Source organism: Garra rufa, chromosome 9 (assembly GCF_049309525.1).
Source record: "Garra rufa chromosome 9, GarRuf1.0, whole genome shotgun sequence".
NCBI lineage: Eukaryota > Metazoa > Chordata > Actinopteri > Cypriniformes > Cyprinidae > Garra > Garra rufa.
Window position 1 is genome coordinate 34,603,342 of NC_133369.1, and position 22,567 is coordinate 34,625,908.

Sequence of the window (22,567 nt, forward strand, 5' to 3'; positions counted from 1 at the left end):
TGAAAGTAGTTCTAGCCTTTTATTGTTTAAATATTGATGATTTTGGCATACAGCTCATGAAAACCCAAAAGTACTATCTCAAAAAATTAGCATATTTCATCCGACCAATAAAAGAAAAGTGTTTTTAATACAAAAAAAGTCAACCTTCAAATAATCTTCTGATAGCTAGCTGCATTGACCCTGCCCTTGATAAAACATAGTGGACCAACACCAGCAGCTGACATGGCACCCCAGACCATCACTGACTGTGGGTACTTGACACTGGACTTCAGGCATTTTGGCATTTCCCTCTCCCCAGTCTTCCTCCAGACTCTGGCACCTTGATTTCCGAATGACATACAAAATTTGCTTTCATCCGAAAAAAGTACTTTGGACCACTGTGTTTTATCAAGGGCAGGGTCAATGCAGCTAGCTATCAGGAGATTTTGGAACACTTCATGCTTCCATCTGCTGAAAAGCTTTATGGAGATGAAGATTTCATTTTTCAGCACGACCTGGCACCTGCTCACAGTGCCAAAACCACTGGTAAATGGTTTACTGACCATGGTATTACTGTGCTCAATTGGCCTGCCAACTCTCCTGACCTGAACCCCATAGAGAATCTGTGGGATATTGTGAAGAGAAAGTTGAGAGACACAAGACCCAACACTCTGGATGAGCTTAAGGCCGCTATCGAAGCATCCTGGGCCTCCATAACACCTCAGCAGTGCCACAGGCTGATTGCCTCCATGCCACGCCGCATTGAAGCAGTCATTTCTGCAAAAGGATTCCCGACCAAGTATTGAGTGCATAACTGAACATAATTATTTGAAAGTTGACTTTTTTTGTATTAAAAACACTTTTCTTTTATTGGTCGGATGAAATATGCTAATTTTTTGAGATAGGAATTTTGGGTTTTCATGAGCTGTATGCCAAAATCATCAATATTAAAACAATAAAAGGCTAGAACTACTTTCAAATGTGTGTAATGAATCTAAAATATATGAAAGTCTAATGTTTATCAGTACATTACAGAAAATAATGAACTTTATCACAATATGCTAATTTTTTGAAAAGGACCTGTACTTCATCTACAACAGTTTAAACCTTTAATTATTGTATAGTTATTATGCATGCGTTTTATGACTTTTTTTAAAGTGGCAAATATTTGTACTTGACCAAAACTATTAAAGTGAACTGAAAAAAGCTGTGAACAGTTAGGCCTAAAAATAATTATTTAATATAAATTATATCCATGCTATTTATCTTATTCATCCTATGCTACTTATATTCAAGTTCATGCATTGTTTGTTTTTTAATAGCTTTTTACTATTAAAAAAGTGTAATATTGGTCTTATTTTAATGTAATAATGTTCTAAAATGACATCTTGTTCTGACTAAATGCATCAGGAGGGTCGAATGATCATAAAAAGGGTTCGAACAAAGGTACAGTGAGTCTTTCACAGGCTCTGTTCTGAGTGTGTGTTCTCTCTTTCTCGAGTGTCCTTTTCTCCTCCCACTTATGTGTGAATATTTGATGAGAGTCTTACCTTTAGTTACCATGCATTATTTCTTCCTCAGCCTGGTTGGCTGGCCCCTCTCTTGCTCCTCTCCCTCGTGTCTGACCTCTGGACAGAGTTAGAGGCCCTGGCCTCTGATTCTGCTAGAACAACAGTACAATCTGTCACTGGGCAAATGAAAGCATGCAATACATTAGTGTTGGGTGATATGCTCAATTTTCATATCGTCCTATCGTCAGCCTGTGAGATCGCCGATACACGATACTATTGGGCTAATTTATTTAAAGGTCCCATATTGTACACATTTTTGGAGGTTTATTTTAGTTGTTGATGTCCTTAAGAATATATATTTGCGGTATAAGTGCCAAAATCCATCTCAATATATTTTTACAGGTCCTTTTTTAGGAGCTCTGTCAAAAACAGGTCGATTTTGGCCCATTTAATTAATATTCATGAGCATCTCTTCTGATTGGCCTGTTGTTTTCTGAGTGACGCACAGCCAGGCCAACCACAGTTAACTACGGTCATGTATGCTTTAGCCGAGCCCAGAGCCATACAGAGAGAGAGTTGCGACAACGGAAGTCCAAAACGCTCGATAGTCACGTGATACACGCAGCCCTCAAATAGTTCCAGGAAGTTCATAGCGGGCAATTGGAATACATTGAGTTAGAGGGACAGAACAGCAATTTTTGGTATTTAGTTGACAAAAAAATGATTTATTGACATTATTTATAAAATAATGTATACATGTATACGTAGTATATATATATGTAGTTGTAATAGTGTTGGTTTTAAAAGATAAAAACCGTTAATATTTGAGGATTAATGTGGTTAGCGATCCGTACCTGCCTTGTTAACATATTTAAGGCTGAAGTTACCATGGTAAAAGTCCGTGTTTGCTATATAAACAACATCGTGGTCTTTTACCAAGTAATTCAGCCTTTATATATAACGTTAAATACAATTATTTCTATATGTGCGTGTGTTCTTACAGCTTGTATGTTAATCAAGTGCAATCACATCTTAATGTTTATTGTCGTTTTACTAATCTCATTGTAAGTGTTAAGTTTGTTGTCTTTTTTAAATTAATTCCAAATAAGTAAAGATATTTTAAGATTAAGTGAAAATGAATCTTGATTAAGGTTTTTGATTCTTGTGCACCCCTCAATTATTAATATCTAAAAATGTATTTGTAGTATATTCAAATTGAAAAAAAAAATTAAAACATTTTTACACATTAAATCATATATTTTATGTATGTTGAGTTTTGTTATGCACATATTTACAGAAATCAATTTAGACATTTATAATAAATTATAAACCAAGTTGTCCTTGAACAGTCTCCATTACAGTGGGAGTGCACCAGTTACATAAAGCAGAGTGAATGTATGGTTACTCTACTGATCTGGTGAGGAGAAAAAAAATTATGCATCAAGTTTTGTTCAATTTACATTTATTTGTATGGCACTTTTTAGTATACACATTGTTTCTAGCAGCTTTACAAATAAGAGCTCTGTTAACAGGCGTATCTGTTTTACTGTAATGTCCATATTGCAGAAATGTTCTGAAATTAAACTATACAAATCATGCAGTCAAGTAACGTCACGTAATCAGAAACAATGAACAGATTGAAGCATGATGTGATCATGTTGATTACAGTGCAAGGGCAATTTATCAGTTTTGTATGTTTATTTAGAGTCTGCTTTATCTGAAGTCCTCTCAAGTGTTGGTGTCATCTGTTCACAGGTGCTGGTCATCTGAAGTCTTCATAAAAAACTGGATATAGTCAGCAGGAGCAATCTATAGATTACATTGACAAAATGTTATGTAATCATACTTAGGAGCTGGCACTGTTTTACTTCAGGTGGTTCTTGTTCTGAAAGCAGGATAGAGCAGGAGAATAACAGGAGAAATGGTTTTGTGATGCTTCATCACAATTCAGTCCTGTGGCATCACTGATCCTTCACACAGTAGTTCTATAGTTTAAGTGTAAAAACAGTAATAACATACAGGTTTACAGTGATTACTGCTATAATACAGCAGTGGTGTATATATATATATATATATATATAGCCTATCATGATTCTGAAACGAAAATAGCTCGCCTATTTTAAAAATTTAATTCTGACTTAGGTCAATCAGCATTCATTGCAATAAATTCAGAACTATTAACCCCCTGGGGCCGACGGTCACGCCGGCGTGACCAACCTACTTTTTTTAAGATCAGCGCAAAAGACACTAAAAATGCTCTGTCGGTTTAAGTCATACACATTAGAGATATACATCAATGGAAACTGTAAAGCGTGTACTTTTATTTGGGCACACTCAAAAGAACAGCAGAAAGTTGTGTTTTTTTATTTAGAATAAAGAAAACAAACAGGGTGATTTCTGTTTTCTCTGTCTCCGTGAACTGCTTTTAGAAATGCGTCACTTATATCATTCAAACACGGTGAATATTTAGCACACAAACATAAAAGTGGTATCTACTGAAAGCTTGAGATTTATGCTTTTAAACAAAGTAAGTTTTATCAAAAACAAATAATCTGTGATAAATTAATCTATATGAAACCAAGGAGATGTCTAGTCTATCCAGTTCCAACTAATTATCTCTAATGTGACCGCGCCCACTATCGCGAAATCTTTTGCCATGCAAATTAGCCATGTGCTACTAGCGAGGCAAGGACCGGATTATCTGTACGCGAGGAAACTCCCACATCACCGCAACAAAGCAACATGACTTCAAGTTCATCTTGGTTACAGTTTGTTACTGAATGAAGACATGCTGTGAGGAATAAGACTTATATGTACCTCAATCCTAAGAAGGACGCGATGCGACGCAAACCCAGCAGGAGGAGACATTTACATGAGTAAGTTTTACTTTCATTTTCCTACTAGCTTTCGCTGTTATTTACTTTGACAAAACATGTACACATTTTACTAGTTAGACTTATTCCAAACTAAAATTCCTGACTTTATCAAATGAAACATTATGAAGTAGGCTACGTTTGATTGCATTGCATCTCTTACAATGGCAGGATATTTATAATGTTCTAGAAAAACGATGTGATTATGACTGTGAGATGCATTTATGACGATATCTTTATGAATGTAGAATCATACTTTATTTATTTATTTTATTGTATAACAGTGTAAAAGTAATATGAGTGCTTACACTGAATGTGTGTTTACATCACGTTTATTAGTAATATAGTGCTAAACGATAATTATTAGTTTCTTAGATATTACATGTCCTTTTTTTTACATTAGTACAAATTCTAGAGTATAGACTGTATTCTGACAGATGATCCTGATATGATTTTTGGTTTGTTTTGTTTTTGTAGTGATCTCAAACCTGCTCAAAAGATGAATCCTGCCCTCTTTCCCTTGAGTCCCTTCAAACTGTTTTCCTCTGAGAGCACTAGAAACTTGAGATGTTCAACTACACTGATATTCTAGTGTAAAACAAGTTTTTGACTTTTTTGTATTTTTTTAAGGGCACACAAAATAGCAGGTAAGATTTGTTTCATTTGTTGAACAGAATTCAGAAGAAGTTTTCAGAAATGCCACAAAGTCTGTGCACATCTGTGTGGTAAGATGAGGGAGCTCAATAATGTGTCTTTGACCTTCATTATGTATGTTTTGTTTATACAGTGATAGTAAATAAAATAAAAATAATCTAAAACTCCATTCTCTGAATCTTCTCACATTGTTTCCTATAGTCAAGTCAGACATTGATGGGGCCATTAGGGAGGGCCCTTTTGTCTTTCAGGTGTGAATTGCTAAATATTCATGGGCCATTGCCACACCTATGAATAATCCCTTTCGATCACAAAACATGTTTTATAAAATTTAAATCAATATATTGTTTTCTCTGAACGAGTGAACGAGATGATTTTCACATCATTTGGTTGAAAAAATTCTAGCCTATGACATCCAATTATCTAAAGTCTTGTAAAGAAATGTCCTGTATGTGCTTCATGGCCTTATTTCAGTGACTTCAAAACTTTAGATTTTCAATAACCACGCATAAACATAGTTTTCTCAAAAACACAAACATGCACATTAATGTTGCTTGCATATTATTGTAGCCCAATATGTGCTGATTACAATGTAATCTGACTTTAACCATTCATATGTTTTTAAGATACTGAAAAAAGCACAAATGTCAGGGCATGTCAAAACTTCTTCAGGGCCCCAAAACACCTCAGGCCCCAGAGGGTTAAGTAGCTCCCATCAGCAAAAATCCTGTTTACAAGCCTTAATTACACAATGATGGATGAAACTGCACGGACATAATGCATAACATCCCGTAAATCTACTAATTAAGTGAGAAATAATGTAATAATAAAGGCAGTGTTGTAGTGATGATGCACGTTATCATGCGACTCTTCACAACGAAAAAATACGTGCAAAGTGGAATGAAGCGGCGATCGGGCAGAGCCAGCTCCTCACTATCAGCGCTGAAGCACAGTTTGTTCAGGTTAGTTTCAGTTTAGTGAAACGTACGCGTCGCATTACATCTCACATCCAAACGTCACGTCTTTATGGGTTGTGTGTAAAGCACGCACAGATTCCGGAAAACAACTGTGAATTAACCAAATCAAACAACTCCGGAACAAATCATGGGAAACATTATCCGTGTATTTACCGGAATCGCTGTGTGAAAGAGGCTGAAGTTGACGTGCCAGTGGTCTCTTATATTCACATTGTTCTGAAGCCAGTGCAATGATGTAGTTTCGACATCTATCGACTGAACAGGGTTTTCTCGACTTGTTTTCGTGTTATTGTTGCTTAGCAATGTTATGGACACGATAGGCTTGGGCGGTATCCAAATTTTGATACCGTCAAACCTCCTCCCTATTTTACCCCGGTATACGGTATTACCGTGAATAAACAATAAAAAAATGACGTAAGGCTCAGACAGCGTCACCAAACTGTTGGCTTGTGCCTATACCGTTAAGAAACTGAATACCAAACACTACAACAATGTTGACAACTTTTATTAACAACAAATAGCAGTAAAAAAAAAGGGCAAATACAACAGTCAAACAGAATAAAATTAACATTTGGGTGCGTTTCCCGTAGAACGACATAACTCGCTGGTTAACCTCTATAGTAGGCTACGATGCATTGTTGTGGAAACGAACTAGCTCACGAGTGTTTCCCGAACACAGTCACATCTCCATCGTTTGAACCACATTAGTTCAACAATGTAGGGCAGTTGTCAATGACGTAACCGAGTGATAACGTCGGCTATTTAACTGATTAGGGATCTCAAAAATGCAGCTATATTGAATATGGCACCTACTGACTCATTTCTTTCCCCCCTGTCATTACGCTTTATTTGATGTTTGATTCATCACGGGTTCCCTCTTACGTCATACACCGGGGTTCCCTCAGGCAAAATGCACACGCACTACTCCTAAACGGTGCTTATAGAGGACGCACAAAAATACATAGCATTTATATTTAGTTTAAATTGAAGAAATAGATCGTGACGCTGTTTGCGAATGTTGGTTTGAACTGGTGTCGTGAAACACCGAATATTTGAACTATGTTGGTAACGACGGAACTTGCCACCATAGTTGGCTAACGATGCTTTTGGGAAACGCGCGCCAGGTCACTTGGTGCGTGACTCGCCATCTCTCTCTTTCTCCTCCACGCTGTCACTTGATGACTTCAAATAAATTATCCACCCGCTCCTATATTTTTCTCTGATTTAGATAACTGCACCTGATCGTCATATTACACTTAACCTATTGTAATCCTGATGAAACGGATGGTTCATTTTTAACAGCAGATTGATTCAGCTGATCTGCACATCGCTGCACATTTATATTTATCACTCAGGATTTTAAGACAAATCCAAGCAGAAAAGAATAACTGACATCTGGATGCGACTCTCCGCAATCTCTGACAAAATCGGTCGGGTTTTCTCTGTATTAGAGCCGTTCTGAACTTACTATTCAAACGCATGCTTGGACTGAAGTTTACAGGGGTTCACCAGTTTAAGAAATGTCTGATGGTAAAAATCTGCTGCTTTTCATTTTTAAGGTATTGTTTTCGTTATAATCTACTGATTCAAATAATCAATAATAATTATTATTATACCACTGCGTGCCTAGCCTGACATGCTCTCGCGTATGAATGAACAGGCAGCATCTGTGGACACAGCGGGCGCATTAGGCACATCGTCAAATATATTTCAAAAGAAGCTGCCGCGGCGCCACGGTCCTGACCACATCGCTGTCTTTACTGGGTGTTTTTAGAGAATATTTCAATTTATTAATGCGATTGAATTAGCTATTCATGCAGTGGACTGTCATGATTTAGGAAAGATGCGCATCAGAGAAGTGGGTAAACGCGAAGCCGAGCACTGCATTGCCGTGCTCAATAGCATTAGTACAGGCATAACTCCCTTCAAACTTTATAGGGAATGTCACCGTTTCTACAAAATCTACACAAATTAAATCGTCTGCCTGATGAAAAAAGTACATAAAACACGTTCATGTTTTAGAAAATGTAGTTAATATTAGCATCATTATTGATTTATCTCATCCACTCGCAAATAATCAGAATGCATTTTTTTATTACCCGACCCATCCGACCCCATCACTACGCATTTTTAGGCATTAAATAAATTATATTTAATATTTAATCCTTGTCTCCTATATAAGTGCATTCTTTTATGACGGTATAACGATATTGAAACTGAAACCATTGCTATTTTTAGATCCCGCGGTATACCATATTACCGTAATACCGCCCAAGCCTAGGACACGATATTGTCTGGGTTTGACAAAAGGAGGGTGGGACGGTGGTTGGTGCTCGGGGTTGTGACTGAAGGTGGTGACTGAGTAGATCGGACGTCACATCTTTGCGGAAGTCACAGTGGCTCGTGAAAATGAACAGCTACTTTAAGCAGGCTGGGTGCAGTTTACTGTGGATTGACTGTTTTGAAACTCATATGGTAGTTACATAGCCCCTAGACCTCAGTTATCATGAAAAAAGCCAGGAAAATTCGATTTTGACAATATGGGACCTTTAATAATATGTAAATGTGTCAATATGTAATAAATTCCTTATTCTTTTTGTAAGGGTAGTACATGTGACTTGTGACACAGTTGTGCATGTACAGAGCGCTGACGGTAGTTCTGTCGGAGAGGTTCAACTTTACTTTCGGTTTCATTCTCTGCTATCTTCAGGGAGCGGTAAATGTGTGTGCGTGAATGTAAATGAATGTATCTTTCTTTACCCGTCTTTTTGCGATAACGCTGTTAACGCTGTATGTCTGATCTTTGTCATCAGTTCATGTTGTAGTTCAGTTCATGCGGAGAAGCGATGAGTGTAATTCACGTGCATATGTTTAGCGCCATTTTATGCATCGTAATTCTAGTTAACGCATACAGATGTTACTGAGGTGAATGTTTATGTTTACTATATACAGAAGGATTCTGATATATCGTATTTAATTTAGCCTAAACCACATTTTACTACCTCTGTTATCCTAATGACTGTCTACACTTAAGTCTACACTTAATCTATGTACACTGTATGATGAATAAACCTCTTACCCATTTTCACTGCACACATCTGCGGCGCGACGCGACCACTCTATGCTTGTGTTTATACCGCGGCACGTTTCTGAGACATCCTAGAACCGACTCTCCGCGCTGCATCGCTAAAGTTAGGTGCCTTTTTGACGGATAATAATAATAGTAATCGTCTTACTATCGTCAAAGGCATCAGCAACAGGCGATATCTATGACTATCGTCGATACACGATACTATCGTCTATCGGCACAACCCTACAATAAATAAGCATGGACATGTAAAGAAATGGAGTAGAGATGGGTCAGCAGTGTTTCCCCTAGGTTTACAGCTTTAGGGGGGTGGGGGATGCCAGGTGCTGGTAGCCAACGGTACTTTTTTTTCTCGGTAGTTTAGCCTACTTTCTTTGTAATACCGAAAACATTTATTTCAGTGAAAAAATAAGTCAAAAACTCCACCATTTGAAACAATAGGGCCCTACAATATTTTTCTTTTTTTCAGAAAGTTTTGTGTTTCTATAATGTAATGAAGGCATTAAACATTTATATATTTATAATCAAATGTAAATTAAACCCTTTGTCACACACACAGACGGATGCAGAGACGGAGGTAAGTGTATATAAAAATGAGGTAAGTTTATTAAAACAGCAGGTAAGTTTCAGGCTATTGCAATGTTGATTTGAGAGATGGATAGTCTTATCTGAACAGTCCTTGGGTGATGGTAATGTGGTAAGCCGGGACAGAGGAATGAAACAGAGTCCGAACTGGATCCAGAGGAGCAGCATAACAAGGGGTGTGATCCGTAGACCAGATGGTGAGTGACTGAATGCAGTGCGTATATATAGGGTGTGGTAAGTGAAGTCAGGTGCTAGTAATTAGTACTCAGGTGATCCTGAACGAGTGGGAGGTTCTTCTGAGGGTGTGACTCTAGTGTGTGGTTGGGGTGACATCCTGACATTACCCCCTCCTCCAGGGGCGGCTCCCGACGCCCTACTCCAACGTCGAGGGCGACCACGACCGCGAGGGGCAGGACGATCTGGGTGGTTTCGATGGAAATCAGCCAGGAGTTGAGGATCAAGTACGTCGTCTCTAACCACCCAGGAACGTTCTTCAGGTCCGTACCCCTCCCAGTCGATGAGATATTCCAAGTGTCCCCTTCGACGTCGGGAATCCAGGATCTCTCGTATGGTGTAAATAGACGGTTGATCCAGGATCTCTGGAGGAGGAGGTCCAGCTTCAGCTCCGGTGGACTCTGTGGCAGAGGGAAAGAATGGTTTCAGGAGTGATACGTGGAAGGTGGGGTGAACTCTGTACCTGGGTGGGAGCTGAAGCTGGTATGTGACTTCATTGATCTGCCTCAGGATTTCGAACGGACCAATATAGCGGGGACTCAGCTTGCGACAGGGTAGCCTTAGCCGGATGTCCTTGGTGGAGAGCCACACTTTGTCTCCAGGCTGGTATAATGGAGTGGGTCTCCTGTGAGCATCGGCAAAGTCCTTGTGTCGACGGATGGCTCTCTGGATGTGACGATGAGCTGAGTCCCACACTCTCTCGCTCTCTCGAAACCAGTAGTCTACAGCTGGAACATGAGTGGGTTCCTCCGTCCAGGGGAACAGCGGAGGCTGAAAACCGAGTACGCACTGAAAGGGTGTCAGGCCGGTGGTATCTTGGCGTAGGGAGTTTTGTGCGTACTCGGCCCACGGGAGGAACCTGCTCCAGCTGTGTTGGTCATCCGAACAGTAGGCCCGGAGGTAACGTCCCAGCTCTTGGATCTTTCTCTCAGTCTGGCCGTTGGTCTGCGGATGATATCCTGAGGAAAGATTGACAGACACACCGAGAGATTTGAAAAAGGCCTTCCATACGTGAGAGATGAATTGAGGACCCCGGTCCGATACTATTTCCTCGGGGAGACCAAAGTGACGGAAGACGTGCTGGAAGAGGACCTCGGCGGTTTCCAAGGCCGTAGGGAGACCTCGTAGGGGGACCAGTTTGCACGCCTTGGAGAATCGGTCCACGATAACGAGCACACAGGTGTTGCCTTCAGAGTTGGGAAGGTCCGTCACGAAGTCAACCCCGAGGTGGGACCAGGGTCGCTCTGGGACAGGGAGAGGCACCAGCTTTCCTGCGGGCAAATGACGAGAGGTGTTAGTTGTGGCACAGACTGAGCAGCTTTGGACGTACCTGATGACATCTCGGGCCATACTGGACCACCAGTAACGAGATTGGAGCAGCGAGAGGGTCCTTCTGCTACCTGGGTGTCCAGAGCCCGGAGATTGGTGTACCGTGTCCAGAAGGTGTTGTCGTTGGGAGCTTGGGACATAGATCTTACCTTCTGGACACTCAGGCGGAGCAGGCTCTTGGAGAGTGGCGTCTTGGATCCAGGTGTCGATGTCCCACTGGATGGGGCTAACAATGATCTCAGGGGGAAGGATGTAGTCAGATTCAATGGGGGCATCACTGGAGAATTGTCGAGATAGAGCATCTGCGGGTATGTTCTTTGATCCGGGACGGTAGGTAATCTTCAGCTGGAATCGAGTAAAGAATAAGGCCCATCTGGCTTGTCTTGGATTAAGCCGTTTAGCCTCTCGGAGATATTGGAGATTCTTATGATCGGTGATGATCGTGACTGGATGTTTAGCCCCTTCCAGCCAGTGACGCCACTCTTCCAAGGCGAGCTTGATGGCTAATAGCTCTCTGTTGCCTACGTCATAATTCTGCTCCGCCGAGGACAGCTTCTTGGAGAAGTAGGCACAGGGATGGAGGAGTGAGGAGTCACCAGCCGCTTGGGACAGCACTGCTCCGACGCCGATGGTAGATGCGTCGACTTCGACCACGAAGGGACGCTCCGGATCCGGGTGGTGCAGAAGAGGAGCAGTGCTGAAAATCTTCTTTAGTTGGTGGAAAGCTTCGAGGGCAGGGGAATTCCAACTGAGATGTTTAGGTTGCCCACGAAGGAGGGAGGTCAGAGGTGCAGTAATGGAACTGTAATTCTTGATGAACCGGCGGTAGAAATTGGAGAAACCCAGAAATCTTTGTAGTTCCTTGATGGTGTGGGGTTGAGGCCAATCTTGAATGGCTTGCACCTTTTCTTGGTCCATTTGCACACCCTCGGAGCTGATGTTATAGCCCAGGAACTGTACCGCTGTCTTGTGAAACTCGCACTTCTCCAGCTTCAGGAATAGGTGGTGTTGACGTAGGACTTGGAGGACCTGACGGACGTGCTGGCGATGTTCGGCCTGGTTCCGGGAGTAAATCAAAATGTCGTCAATATAGACTACCACAAACTGATGTAAAAACTCCCGGAACACCTCGTTCATAAACGTTTGGAAGACTGAGGGACTGATGGACAAACCGTAGGGCATAACCAGATACTCGTAGTGGCCAGTGGGTGTTATAAAGGCCGTCTTCCACTCGTCTCCCTCCCGAATACGAACGAGGTTATAAGCACTCCGCAGGTCCAGCTTGGAGAAGATGCGAGCTCCGCGGAGTTCCTCGAGGGTGGCAGGAACGAGTGGTAGTGGATAAGGCTGTTGAATTATTTGAGAATTGAGTTGTCGATAATCTATACAGGGACGGAGACCTCCATCCTTCTTACCCACGAAGAAGAAGCTGGAAGCGGCCGGTGAGGTAGATGTGCGAATGAATCCCTGTGCTAAAGCCTCTTGAATGTACTCCTCCATCGCCTGGCGCTCCGGGTTGGACAGTGGATATACCCGTCCCTTGGGTAGTTGAGCTCCAGGTAGCAGATCGATAGCGCAGTCCCATGGCCTGTGTGGAGGAAGATGGGTGGCAGCTTGCTTACTAAATACATCCTCGTAGTCCATGTACTCCGCTGGGATTTCGACCGATATGGTAGTATCGGGGCTTTCGATCTTTGTAGAAGCTATGGAGAGAGAGCCAGAAACAGGTAGTTGAGAGGACATACAATTCTTGAGACAGTGCTTACTCCAGCCGATGATGTCACAAGGATCCTAGCGGAGTTCTGGGTGGTGGATGTGTAGCCATGGACGACCGAGGATGATGTCGACGGTGGAATGCTCCAGTACCAGAAATTTAATCCTTTCTTGATGAAACAATCCTACTTGCAGAGTGACAGTTGGTGATGAATACCGAATCCGCCCACGTCCCAGTGGTTTTCCTTGAATAGTTCGTACAGCATACTCTGGATAGTGTCGTTGTCGGCGTAACTGAAGATTCTCTAGACAGTCTTGGGAGATGAAGTTACCCGACGCACCTGAATCAATAAGAGCAGAGAAACAGAGATGGCGTTCGGCAGTATGAATTGTTACTGGAATTAAGGTAAGTTGAGCAGTCGGTATTTCTGATTGAATTGTACTCACCACTGGACGTGGGGGTCTGACTGGACAGTTGTGCAGAAAATGACCGGGTTGGCCACAATACAAACAGAGTCCAGAGGTGATACGACGTTGACGTTCTGTTCTGGAGAGTCTAGTGGAATCGATAATCATGGGTTCTGGTACTGGAGGACAAGCTGCCACCGTAGCGGACTGAGGAGCGGTTTGTGAGGGCTGGCAGGCGGCTAGTCGCTGGGAAACTCGAGTGGTTCGTTGTAGAAAAGTCTCTAGACCGATGGAATCGTCGTACAGCGCCATGGCTGCTCGAATGTCTGGATGAAGGCCTTGTCGGTAAGCCCCTAGTAGAGCGATCTCGTTCCAGCCGCTAGCCGCCGCCAGCGTGCGGAAATGAAGAGTGTATTCGTGCACCGAAGAAGATCCTTGTTGTAGCCGGAAGAGTTGGTCTGAGACTGTGAGTATACTGGTCGTGGTGCTAAATACTTCGGAAAAATGACTGGTAAACTGCTCAAAAGAATGAATGATGGGATTATTTGCATTCCAGATGGCTTTGGCCCATTGTAATGCTTTGCCGGTTAACAGAGAGATAAGAAACGCTACCTTGGAATCGTCCGTGGGGAATTGTTGTGGTTGCATCCGGATGTATAAATCGACCTGTAGTAGAAAACCGCTGCACTCAGCCGCTTCTCCAGCAAACGTTGTAGGAATGGCCATGGGACTTCCTGAGGCAGATGGCGGCTGTGGAGATGGTGTGAAAGCCGCCTTGACAGCGTTGATGAGTTCGGTGAAAGGGTTTGGTGCAGTGGTCTCTTCGGTGGTCATTTCGGTACGATCTGGTCTTCTGTCACACACACAGACGGATGCAGAGACGGAGGTAAGTGTATATAAAAATGAGGTAAGTTTATTAAAACAGCAGGTAAGTTTCAGGCTATTGCAATGTTGATTTGAGAGATGGATAGTCTTATCTGAACAGTCCTTGGGTGATGGTAATGTGGTAAGCCGGCACAGAGGAATGAAACAGAGTCCGAACTGGATCCAGAGGAGCAGCATAACAAGGGGTGTGATCCGTAGACCAGATGGTGAGTGACTGAATGCAGTGCGTATATATAGGGTGTGGTAAGTGAAGTCAGGTGCTAGTAATTAGTACTCAGGTGATCCTGAACGAGCGGGAGGTTCTTCTGAGGGTGTGACTCTAGTGTGTGGTTGGGGTGACATCCTGACACCCTTTAATTTATTGACAAACAGAGGATTGCTGTTAAAATTAATATATGGAAGAAAAAGTTTTAATAATAATTTAGTATTTTTCTACAGTTAAGTGGTTAATCTTGTTGTAATATTTTTAATCATTTAATTGTTTTATTTAAATTAGCCAGAAATAGGAATATATAAACACCTACAGTATACTGTACAAAAGTAAGACGAGACAAATATAGCTGTTACATGTTAAACCTGACTTTTATTCTGAAAGGTTGCCGTGAAGTTTCTGTGTGTATACAGAAATAATATGATATGATGCTAGTTTTCTTTAATGGAACGGTAAAATTCACATGAAGTGACACTCAGCAGTGTTTATCTGTTCATGTAAGACGCAAAGGCAGGAAATTACTGGGAGCGCCACATTAGCTTCAGTATGTGTGTAGTAAACAAAACCGCGTCTCCGCCATTTATACATAGAGGCAAAGAAAACATGGATTCATGGATTAATATTTAAACCGTCTTTTTGAGTTTTAGTATTCACAGACACTAGTCCGTATTGCGATTCAAATTAAGTGACAGACCAACTTGATTTATTCATCCATTCATTAGGGGCGCCCCCCTAATATAATGGCTGTGGAAACACTGGTCAGGATGGTCAGCCCTTTGGTTAGTTGACAAAGTGAGCAGGCTGTTATATTATATTACACTTTTTTGTTCAAAGTGACCTGCAAATTAGGAATACAACAATGCAATTCATTCTAATTATGCGGCAACATGAGAAGTGCTAAAATGCAAAGTTCCCAAATTGTTTAGGAGTATATGCTAGAATACATATGAAAAAAAAAAATTAAATATAGATGAAAGATGAAATAGAGATGAAAAAACAACATATCTGTCTAAACAATAATTGAAGACCATATTGTCATTCAGACATCCCACCTACAGAACTTGTTTATTGATTTTTAAGATATACATGCATTACTTGTCTACTCATATGAACACAAAGACAGTACACAGTTTGTGTTTTTTTTCAGTGTCTTCTGAGTGTGCAGTGTCTAAATACATATACTGCACATGCTTTATGTCCACATAAGTCTAAGAATGTGTGACAAAGTGGAGTAACTGTTTTTCTTCAAGTGGGATTACACTTTAACTAAAATGTGGTAAAATGCTGAATAAGTGTTGCGTACTATTTTGTGACTCCTCAGTCTTCTCTGGTGTGCTCTTGTTTGTCTGCACAGAAATATACAGGAAATGACACACATAAATGTCTTCTGTGCCTACTTTAATTAACAGGAGTTTCTTTTTTATAAGCTAGGATGAAATTTAGCTGGGTTGGAATTTAAGCGTTATTAGTATTTGCATGAGTAACTGAATTAGGTAATGTGATTTATTGGTGTTCAATGTAACCTAATATTCTGTTCTCTGAAGAAGCTTTTCTCTAATCTTGTGGTTGGTGTGATACTTCCTCTACAAGACACTGCAAACATGCATATAGTCTAATTTTGCCCACTTCTCATTTGAAACTTGAGAGATCTGTTGCATCTTGTCTTATCTTGATCATGCATATGATAATAGCCACAAAGAAGTGAGTTGTTGCACCACTGTCATGTACAGGAAGAGAGCATTTGAATGTAAGGTACCATCCGGTCTTTTTACTCTTGATTCTATCAAGTTTTTTTCCTCCACTGAAAATATTTCTAGATTAAATACAACATAGCTGCTGTCAAAATGCACTGTTTGAGTGTGTCTGCCTGTTGGGCTTTAAAAAAAAATACAGAGGTAAATGACAGTTCAGTTTAATTACTGTGGTAAGTGACAGCATATAGCTAAAGTTGTATTTAACTTTTTTAATATCCCTTTCTGTCATTAATTTCTCATCATCATGTCATTTCAAACCTGTAATTGCTTTGTTTATCTTCAAAACACAAATTAAGATATTTTTGATGAATTTGAGAGCTTTCTGACTCTGCATAGACAGCAATGCAACTACCACGTTTAAGGCCCAGAAAGGTAGTAAGGAGATCTTTAAAATCAGTGATTTAGTCTTAATTTTAAGCTACGAGAATTAATTTTGTGTGCAAAGAAAACAAAAATAACAGATTTATTCAACAATTTTTTTCTGTTCCATGGCAGTCTCGATGGGGCCACCAGGAGAGTACCAAGACACATCTGTGTGGTGCTGACTAGCATTTTTTCCCCAGCCTTACTAATTTGAACCAGATAGAACACCAGCTCTTGTGTCAGCAGCACCACACGCATGTGTCATGGTACTCTTGTGAACATGTCGAAGTTTGACACGGAAGAAAATAAATTGTTGAATTAAGTCATTATTTTAGTTTTCTTTGCGCAAAAAAGTATTCTCGTAGCTTTAGAAAATGATCGCATTTTATCAATGTCCTTACTACCTTTCTGGGTCTTGAATGTGGTAGTTGCGTTGCTGTCTACGCAAATTCAGAAAGCTTGCGTATTTCATCAAAAATATCTTAATTTGTGTTCTGAAGATGAACGAAGGTCTTATGGATTTAAAATGAAATGAGGGTGAGTAATTAATAACATCATTTTTATTTTTGGGTGACCTAACCCTTTAATACATACTATGTCTTAAATGTCTAAATGAACCTCTCTTATTTGTCTCATGTGTTTTTCTTTTTTTATCACATAGAAAACGGTGCGTTTGGTGGTAAACTATCACCGCAGTCAGAAGGCCGTGGTTCGAGTAAATCCATTGGTCCCCTTGCATACCCTGGTGCCCGTGATCTGTCAGAAGTGCGAATTTGACCCGGCCCATGTCCTGCTATTCAAAGACAACATCAGCCACCAACAGCTGGACTTGGACAAGTGCCTGAGCGAGCTGGGTATCAGGGAACTCTATGTCCTGGATCAAACACTAGGTAAAGAATAAAAAAAAGCTCATGATGATTGTGCTGCTTAATAATTTTGTTAATACCGTGATACAGTTGTTCTTTCCTTAGGAATCTTTGATGTATAGAATAAAAATTTAAGGGGTTTTTGCCACAATAAACAGTTTTAGTAGCATGCTGGGTAGCAACGTAAAAACATTTTTGTATTGATGTAAAGAACCACAGGCTTGGAGTAAGTTTCAATTTAGATATTTTATTGTCAGGTACAACACTTCCTGTTCAGACATGCTCTTAGTCATTCGTCACACACTTACAGTATAGTATCTTTGTTTAGCCAGTGCTATTATTACATACTCGTACATAACACCTAAATGCACTAAGTCTATGACATCTTTGAGTTCATCACTGTCTGGCCAAATGTAAAATGATTTCTGTTCACTTCCATTTGCCTTCAACTCTTGTACTGGTTTGACTGTTTCCAGTTCTCCAGCCTAAAATGGCTTCGGCACCTGCCTTGAACTACTCAGGTATTGATGCCATGTACATCTTTGGCTGAATAGTTCTCACAGTGGCTTTACAATGAATGTGATTAAACTGAATGTGTCTTGAATGTGCTGAGAGACTGCTTCCTGTCATAGAACATGCTAGAGCCTTTTATAATTAAAATGACCTGGTCAATAGAAATTAAACAAGACTTGCATTGCCTGTGTTTATGAATGCCATTCACATCAATGCATTGTGTTCATAGTAACCTTGCTAATTCTTCTTTAGGTTTTGTGTCTACTTTAGTGTTTTTTTCATCTGACTTTGTTGACTTAGACACTGTGGAGCTTTGTAGAAGTGTAGCGCCATCTATTGCCAGATTTTTATGTTGCTTTTTGTGCATTGTATGCTGTTTAATTTTGTTTATACTGACATTCAAAATTTTGGTGTCTGTAAAATGTTTTAATGTTAAGGTGTTTAATGCTCAACAAGGCTACATTTATTTAATCAAAACACAGTAAAAGAGTAATATTTTGAAATTTAATTCCAATTTAAAAAAGCTTTTTATGTGAATATATTTAAATGTTATTTATTTTTTATGCCTACTATTTTGGTGAAAACCATTATACTTTTTTCAGCTTTTATTTTTGATGAATAGACAATTCAAAAGTATGTAATTTGTTGTAAATAGGAATATTTTATAACATAAAAATCTTACCACAAACTTTTGAATGCTAGTGTATGTAAAATTATAGATTGATCATAGATTGATCATTACACTGGCTTTGATGTGGCATTTCCTTTACAGAGACCAAGCCTAAATCCTAAACTTACAACATCAAATTTAACGCTACTGGTTTGTTAACATGCAAGCACTAGTATTTATTGTATTTATTTTATGCTAATCTTGTGTCTTCTATAATCCATTGTTCTCATTAGCCAGCTTAAAAGTAACACTGCTCAACTCAGTTCTACATTTTAATAGTTGCTCCTGCGTGTTTGTGTAACATGCTAAATAAATGTGTTTCTCTTACAGCTGAATCTCTTAACTCCAACAGTCTAAGTGGATCAGAGAAAAAGGGTCTGCTGGGCTTTCTCAAGTTTAATCGCAGGAAATCAAAGGTAGTAGAACACAGGCTCATGTGTGCATGAACAGGATTTTTTGTCTGTTTAAACCTTTACTGTGCTGTATGTCAAAATGCTGCATGTCTAGTAACTCGAAATATTTAGACGTAGAGCAACAAACAGCTGAACCCATGGATATGCCACGGGAAACTAATGCATATTACGAAATATAATGAAAATGAAACATTTTGTTGATATTGCAGTGTTTAAACCTTGTATTGCATGGTTTTCATTAATATTATGAGTCTGCCTGCCATGCTAGTGTTACATTCCCATTTCAGACTGAAGAACAGTTCTCTGAGGACATGGACAGTCTTGATGATGATAGTGTTGTTGACAATGCAGACACTAACATTAATGTAAGTACTAACCCTTGAACTCCACTGTCGCTTACTAATACACTCATCTTTCCGTCTGTCACAGTTTTTAATCTTTAACACAATTTTACTCCCTACAGGTTAATTCTTCCACTTTATGTTCATTTGTTCTTTTTCAGAACTTCTGTGCCAAATAGCACCACATTCCTTTGTGATTCATTGTCTTTTATTACGTCAAAGAGCAGTTTATACTTTTAATTCTATAAAATATATAGAATAGTTCTGCACCAGAACTGAATGCTAATTGGTCAATAATACAAAAGTTGTAAATTATATAGAAATTAGTGTTTAATAAAATAATTACAAAATACATTTTAAATAAATTACATTTAAATTTATGTAAAAAAAAAAAAGTGTGTTACAGAAATCCCACACTCTTCCAATAAATGTATTTGTTTCCAGGTTTCACCTGTAGGTGGCAGTAATTGCTTAGGCAAAAGTGTGATCTCCAGGAGTGCTTAAGCCCAAATTATGTATGTACTGTAGATGATACAGTTTGATTTTGTATCAGCAAATCGGCAAGTTCAAACTAGACGGACATTTAAGAGATACAGTACAGTCATACCACTTATTACATTGCATTTCACCACATAAATAATTATGGGATAAGAGATATTGATTTGAGATTAAGCTGTTTTAAAATCTTACCTGTTTGTTATCCTGTAATCCATTACAGTATACAATACAATCATCACAAAATGGAAGCAGCTACGTTTGTATGAAACAAGACAAGTCTGTGATACCTGGATGAAATAATTAAATAACTGTACACAAAATATTGATTGTTTATTTTATTAGCTCATCAAATGCAAAGATTTGACGAAGAAAAACTGTTTGTAGTAAGCGTTTAGCATCTGTGTTATCAGTTGTTATTGAAGAAATAAGAATGATGCAAGTCAGAATGTCACAACTGACCAATTTCATAGAGTTCAGATTTAGCTTACTTCTGGTGCAAATTTGGCTTCATTATATGGTTAAGAAGGTGCACTCACACACACTTGATCCTCGAGATCTTTATTTTTACACCCACATTGCAGTGTCCATCTTCTTCCTCCTTTCAGACCAGCACACCATGTTCTTGAAGACATGCAGACACATTCGCTGAACGACTCGTACTGACGTTATTTTATTTCATTTATTATAGTTATTTTTTCATCCTGTCTCCGATCGGCCTGCCAAACAGCCTTTTTACGAAGGACTCTTCCCTGCTTTACGTGCTCCCTGCCTGTAATTACACAAGTTCAGGTGCACGCTATTTACAATATCATCACAGACAGAGCCAAGAGCCATTTTCAACACGTCGCAGTAACTGATTTCTGATTATGTAAGCTGCTAATAGCCATTCCCACTTTGAACATTCCGTTCTAAGGGCAGAGAGGGGTGAGAAAAAAAAAAGCTGAACTTTTGCAGAGAGGTTGTGTAGTCTAATGAAAGCGGTCACAACAGTGGCTGTGATAGAAGGGCTGTGATTTTTTTGTCTTAGCGCTATTTCCAGGTGTTAGTGTGTTTGTTTTTGCAGACGTGCGTGTTTGTGTCTGTAAGTTTTTTTTTTTTTTTAAGTCTAGTTAGTATCATATGTCTGTTTGTTACTCTGCTTTCTTCTTAAGTCAAGCTGCAAGTCTGCATACTTTCTTTCTCTCTCGTTCCAACCGACAGCTGAGCACTCACTCAAACACTCATGCAAGGTTCTGGAAGATCCGGTGTTGTTCCTGTCAGTGTTTGCCAGATCTCTCTGCTCTTTCTTAACCCTCTGGGCCTCTTCGGTCATTTTTGACTGAAAAATTGTATGTTTTGAATTTTAAAAAATCGTAGCTTCATCAGAATGAGATGACACTTGGTGACTTTTGTTGCATTAGCTATGTGAGTACACAAAAAAAATCAGTGACATGATTCGGATATGTTAAAGGGTCAAAAAAACAAATAGTCACACTTGGCTCCTTCGCGGTCAAAAATGACCGACATAGGAAATAAATAGCGATAATTCAGAGAATCTTTTGGTAGTACAAGCTACAAATCAGCCACTGTGCTGAAAAGAAGTGTTCAGCAAGCAAGGACTGACACTCTAAAATATCAAAAGTACAGAACTGACACACGCGCACACACACACACAGAAATAAGCAGAAAAATGCAAAACCTGATATTTATCCAATCAAACAATATCTAAACCTTGCCAAAAGTAATCTTTTAGAATGTCTGAATATATTTCTAAATGCAAAGCCTATTAAAATGAAGAAACAGTAAAAAAACTAACAAAAAAAAACAATAGGAATCCCAAAGCCCCTGTATACAGGGATGAAAGCAAAAAAAATCTTCTGACTGAAAATTTTTCCTCCAAAACATCTTTGCCAAACACCATTCCACAGCCATACCTGTCACACACCCACTTTATAAGCAGTTTCTTATTTAAAAAAAATCTAATTAAAACAATATAATAGCAGAATAAGACAAATAAATTACCAATCATATAAAATTTGTATTAATAAAAATAATTTGTACTACAGAGGTGGCACAAAGGAACACAAAAGTGGCTTGAAGGTGCAAATATTTTCATTTAAAAAATAGAGTAAAATCAGGCAGTAGAGATATAGTCAGACAACGTAAGTCACTTGATATTTTCTTGTTATAGAACTGTTGTATTAAATCAATATTACATTTGCTTACTCCCTTAACAATTGTTTAAATTAGTCGCTGTCCTTTTCGCGTTCTGTGGGCGCACAGAAAATGATCTATAAGAGAGCGCTCAAATGAATCTCTCTTTCACTTTAAAGCCCCACTAAGTAACTTTTTTTTTACCTTAAAATAATGTTTCCGAACTCATGTCAGTGGTTCATCAACTCATAACAGGGTGAAACGGCACTTTCGTATTCACTTTGCGACCCTCTATCAGCCATAACAGCACTATGTAAGTTTGGGTCGTCGGGTCGCGGTTTTGTAGTTCAAATTATACTACAAATGCGACTTGCTTCACGGCAGGCTTCACTAAAGGTTTTCATACTTTTAAAATGTCATACAACATACTCTACCTTGTCACTGGACATCGTTATTTCCAAAGCCGGTCCTGGATAGCCTTTCAAACAAATAACGTGCATGTGACACGACGGTTGGCTAAATTATTTACGACAGCGGTAATGGACAATTCCGCTTCTAACCTGTAGAGG

The 22,567-nt window shown here is 39.5% G+C and overlaps 1 protein-coding gene across 5 annotated transcripts in view; it reads left to right on the forward strand.

The window, feature by feature from the left end:
• Positions 1–22,567, forward strand: part of cobl (cordon-bleu WH2 repeat protein) — a 147,380-nt gene that overhangs the window by 56,886 nt on the left and 67,927 nt on the right. For 2 of the 5 annotated variants that reach the window (XM_073847917.1, XM_073847920.1), the window contains 4 exons: positions 17,226–17,454; positions 17,907–17,951; positions 18,944–19,029; positions 19,314–19,391. In XM_073847917.1, the coding sequence (XP_073704018.1) occupies positions 17,226–17,454; positions 17,907–17,951; positions 18,944–19,029; positions 19,314–19,391 (438 nt within the window). The remainder of the gene's footprint in view (positions 1–17,225; positions 17,455–17,906; positions 17,952–18,943; positions 19,030–19,313; positions 19,392–22,567) is intronic. The other 3 variants (XM_073847921.1, XM_073847918.1, XM_073847922.1) reach the window with 3 other exon arrangements.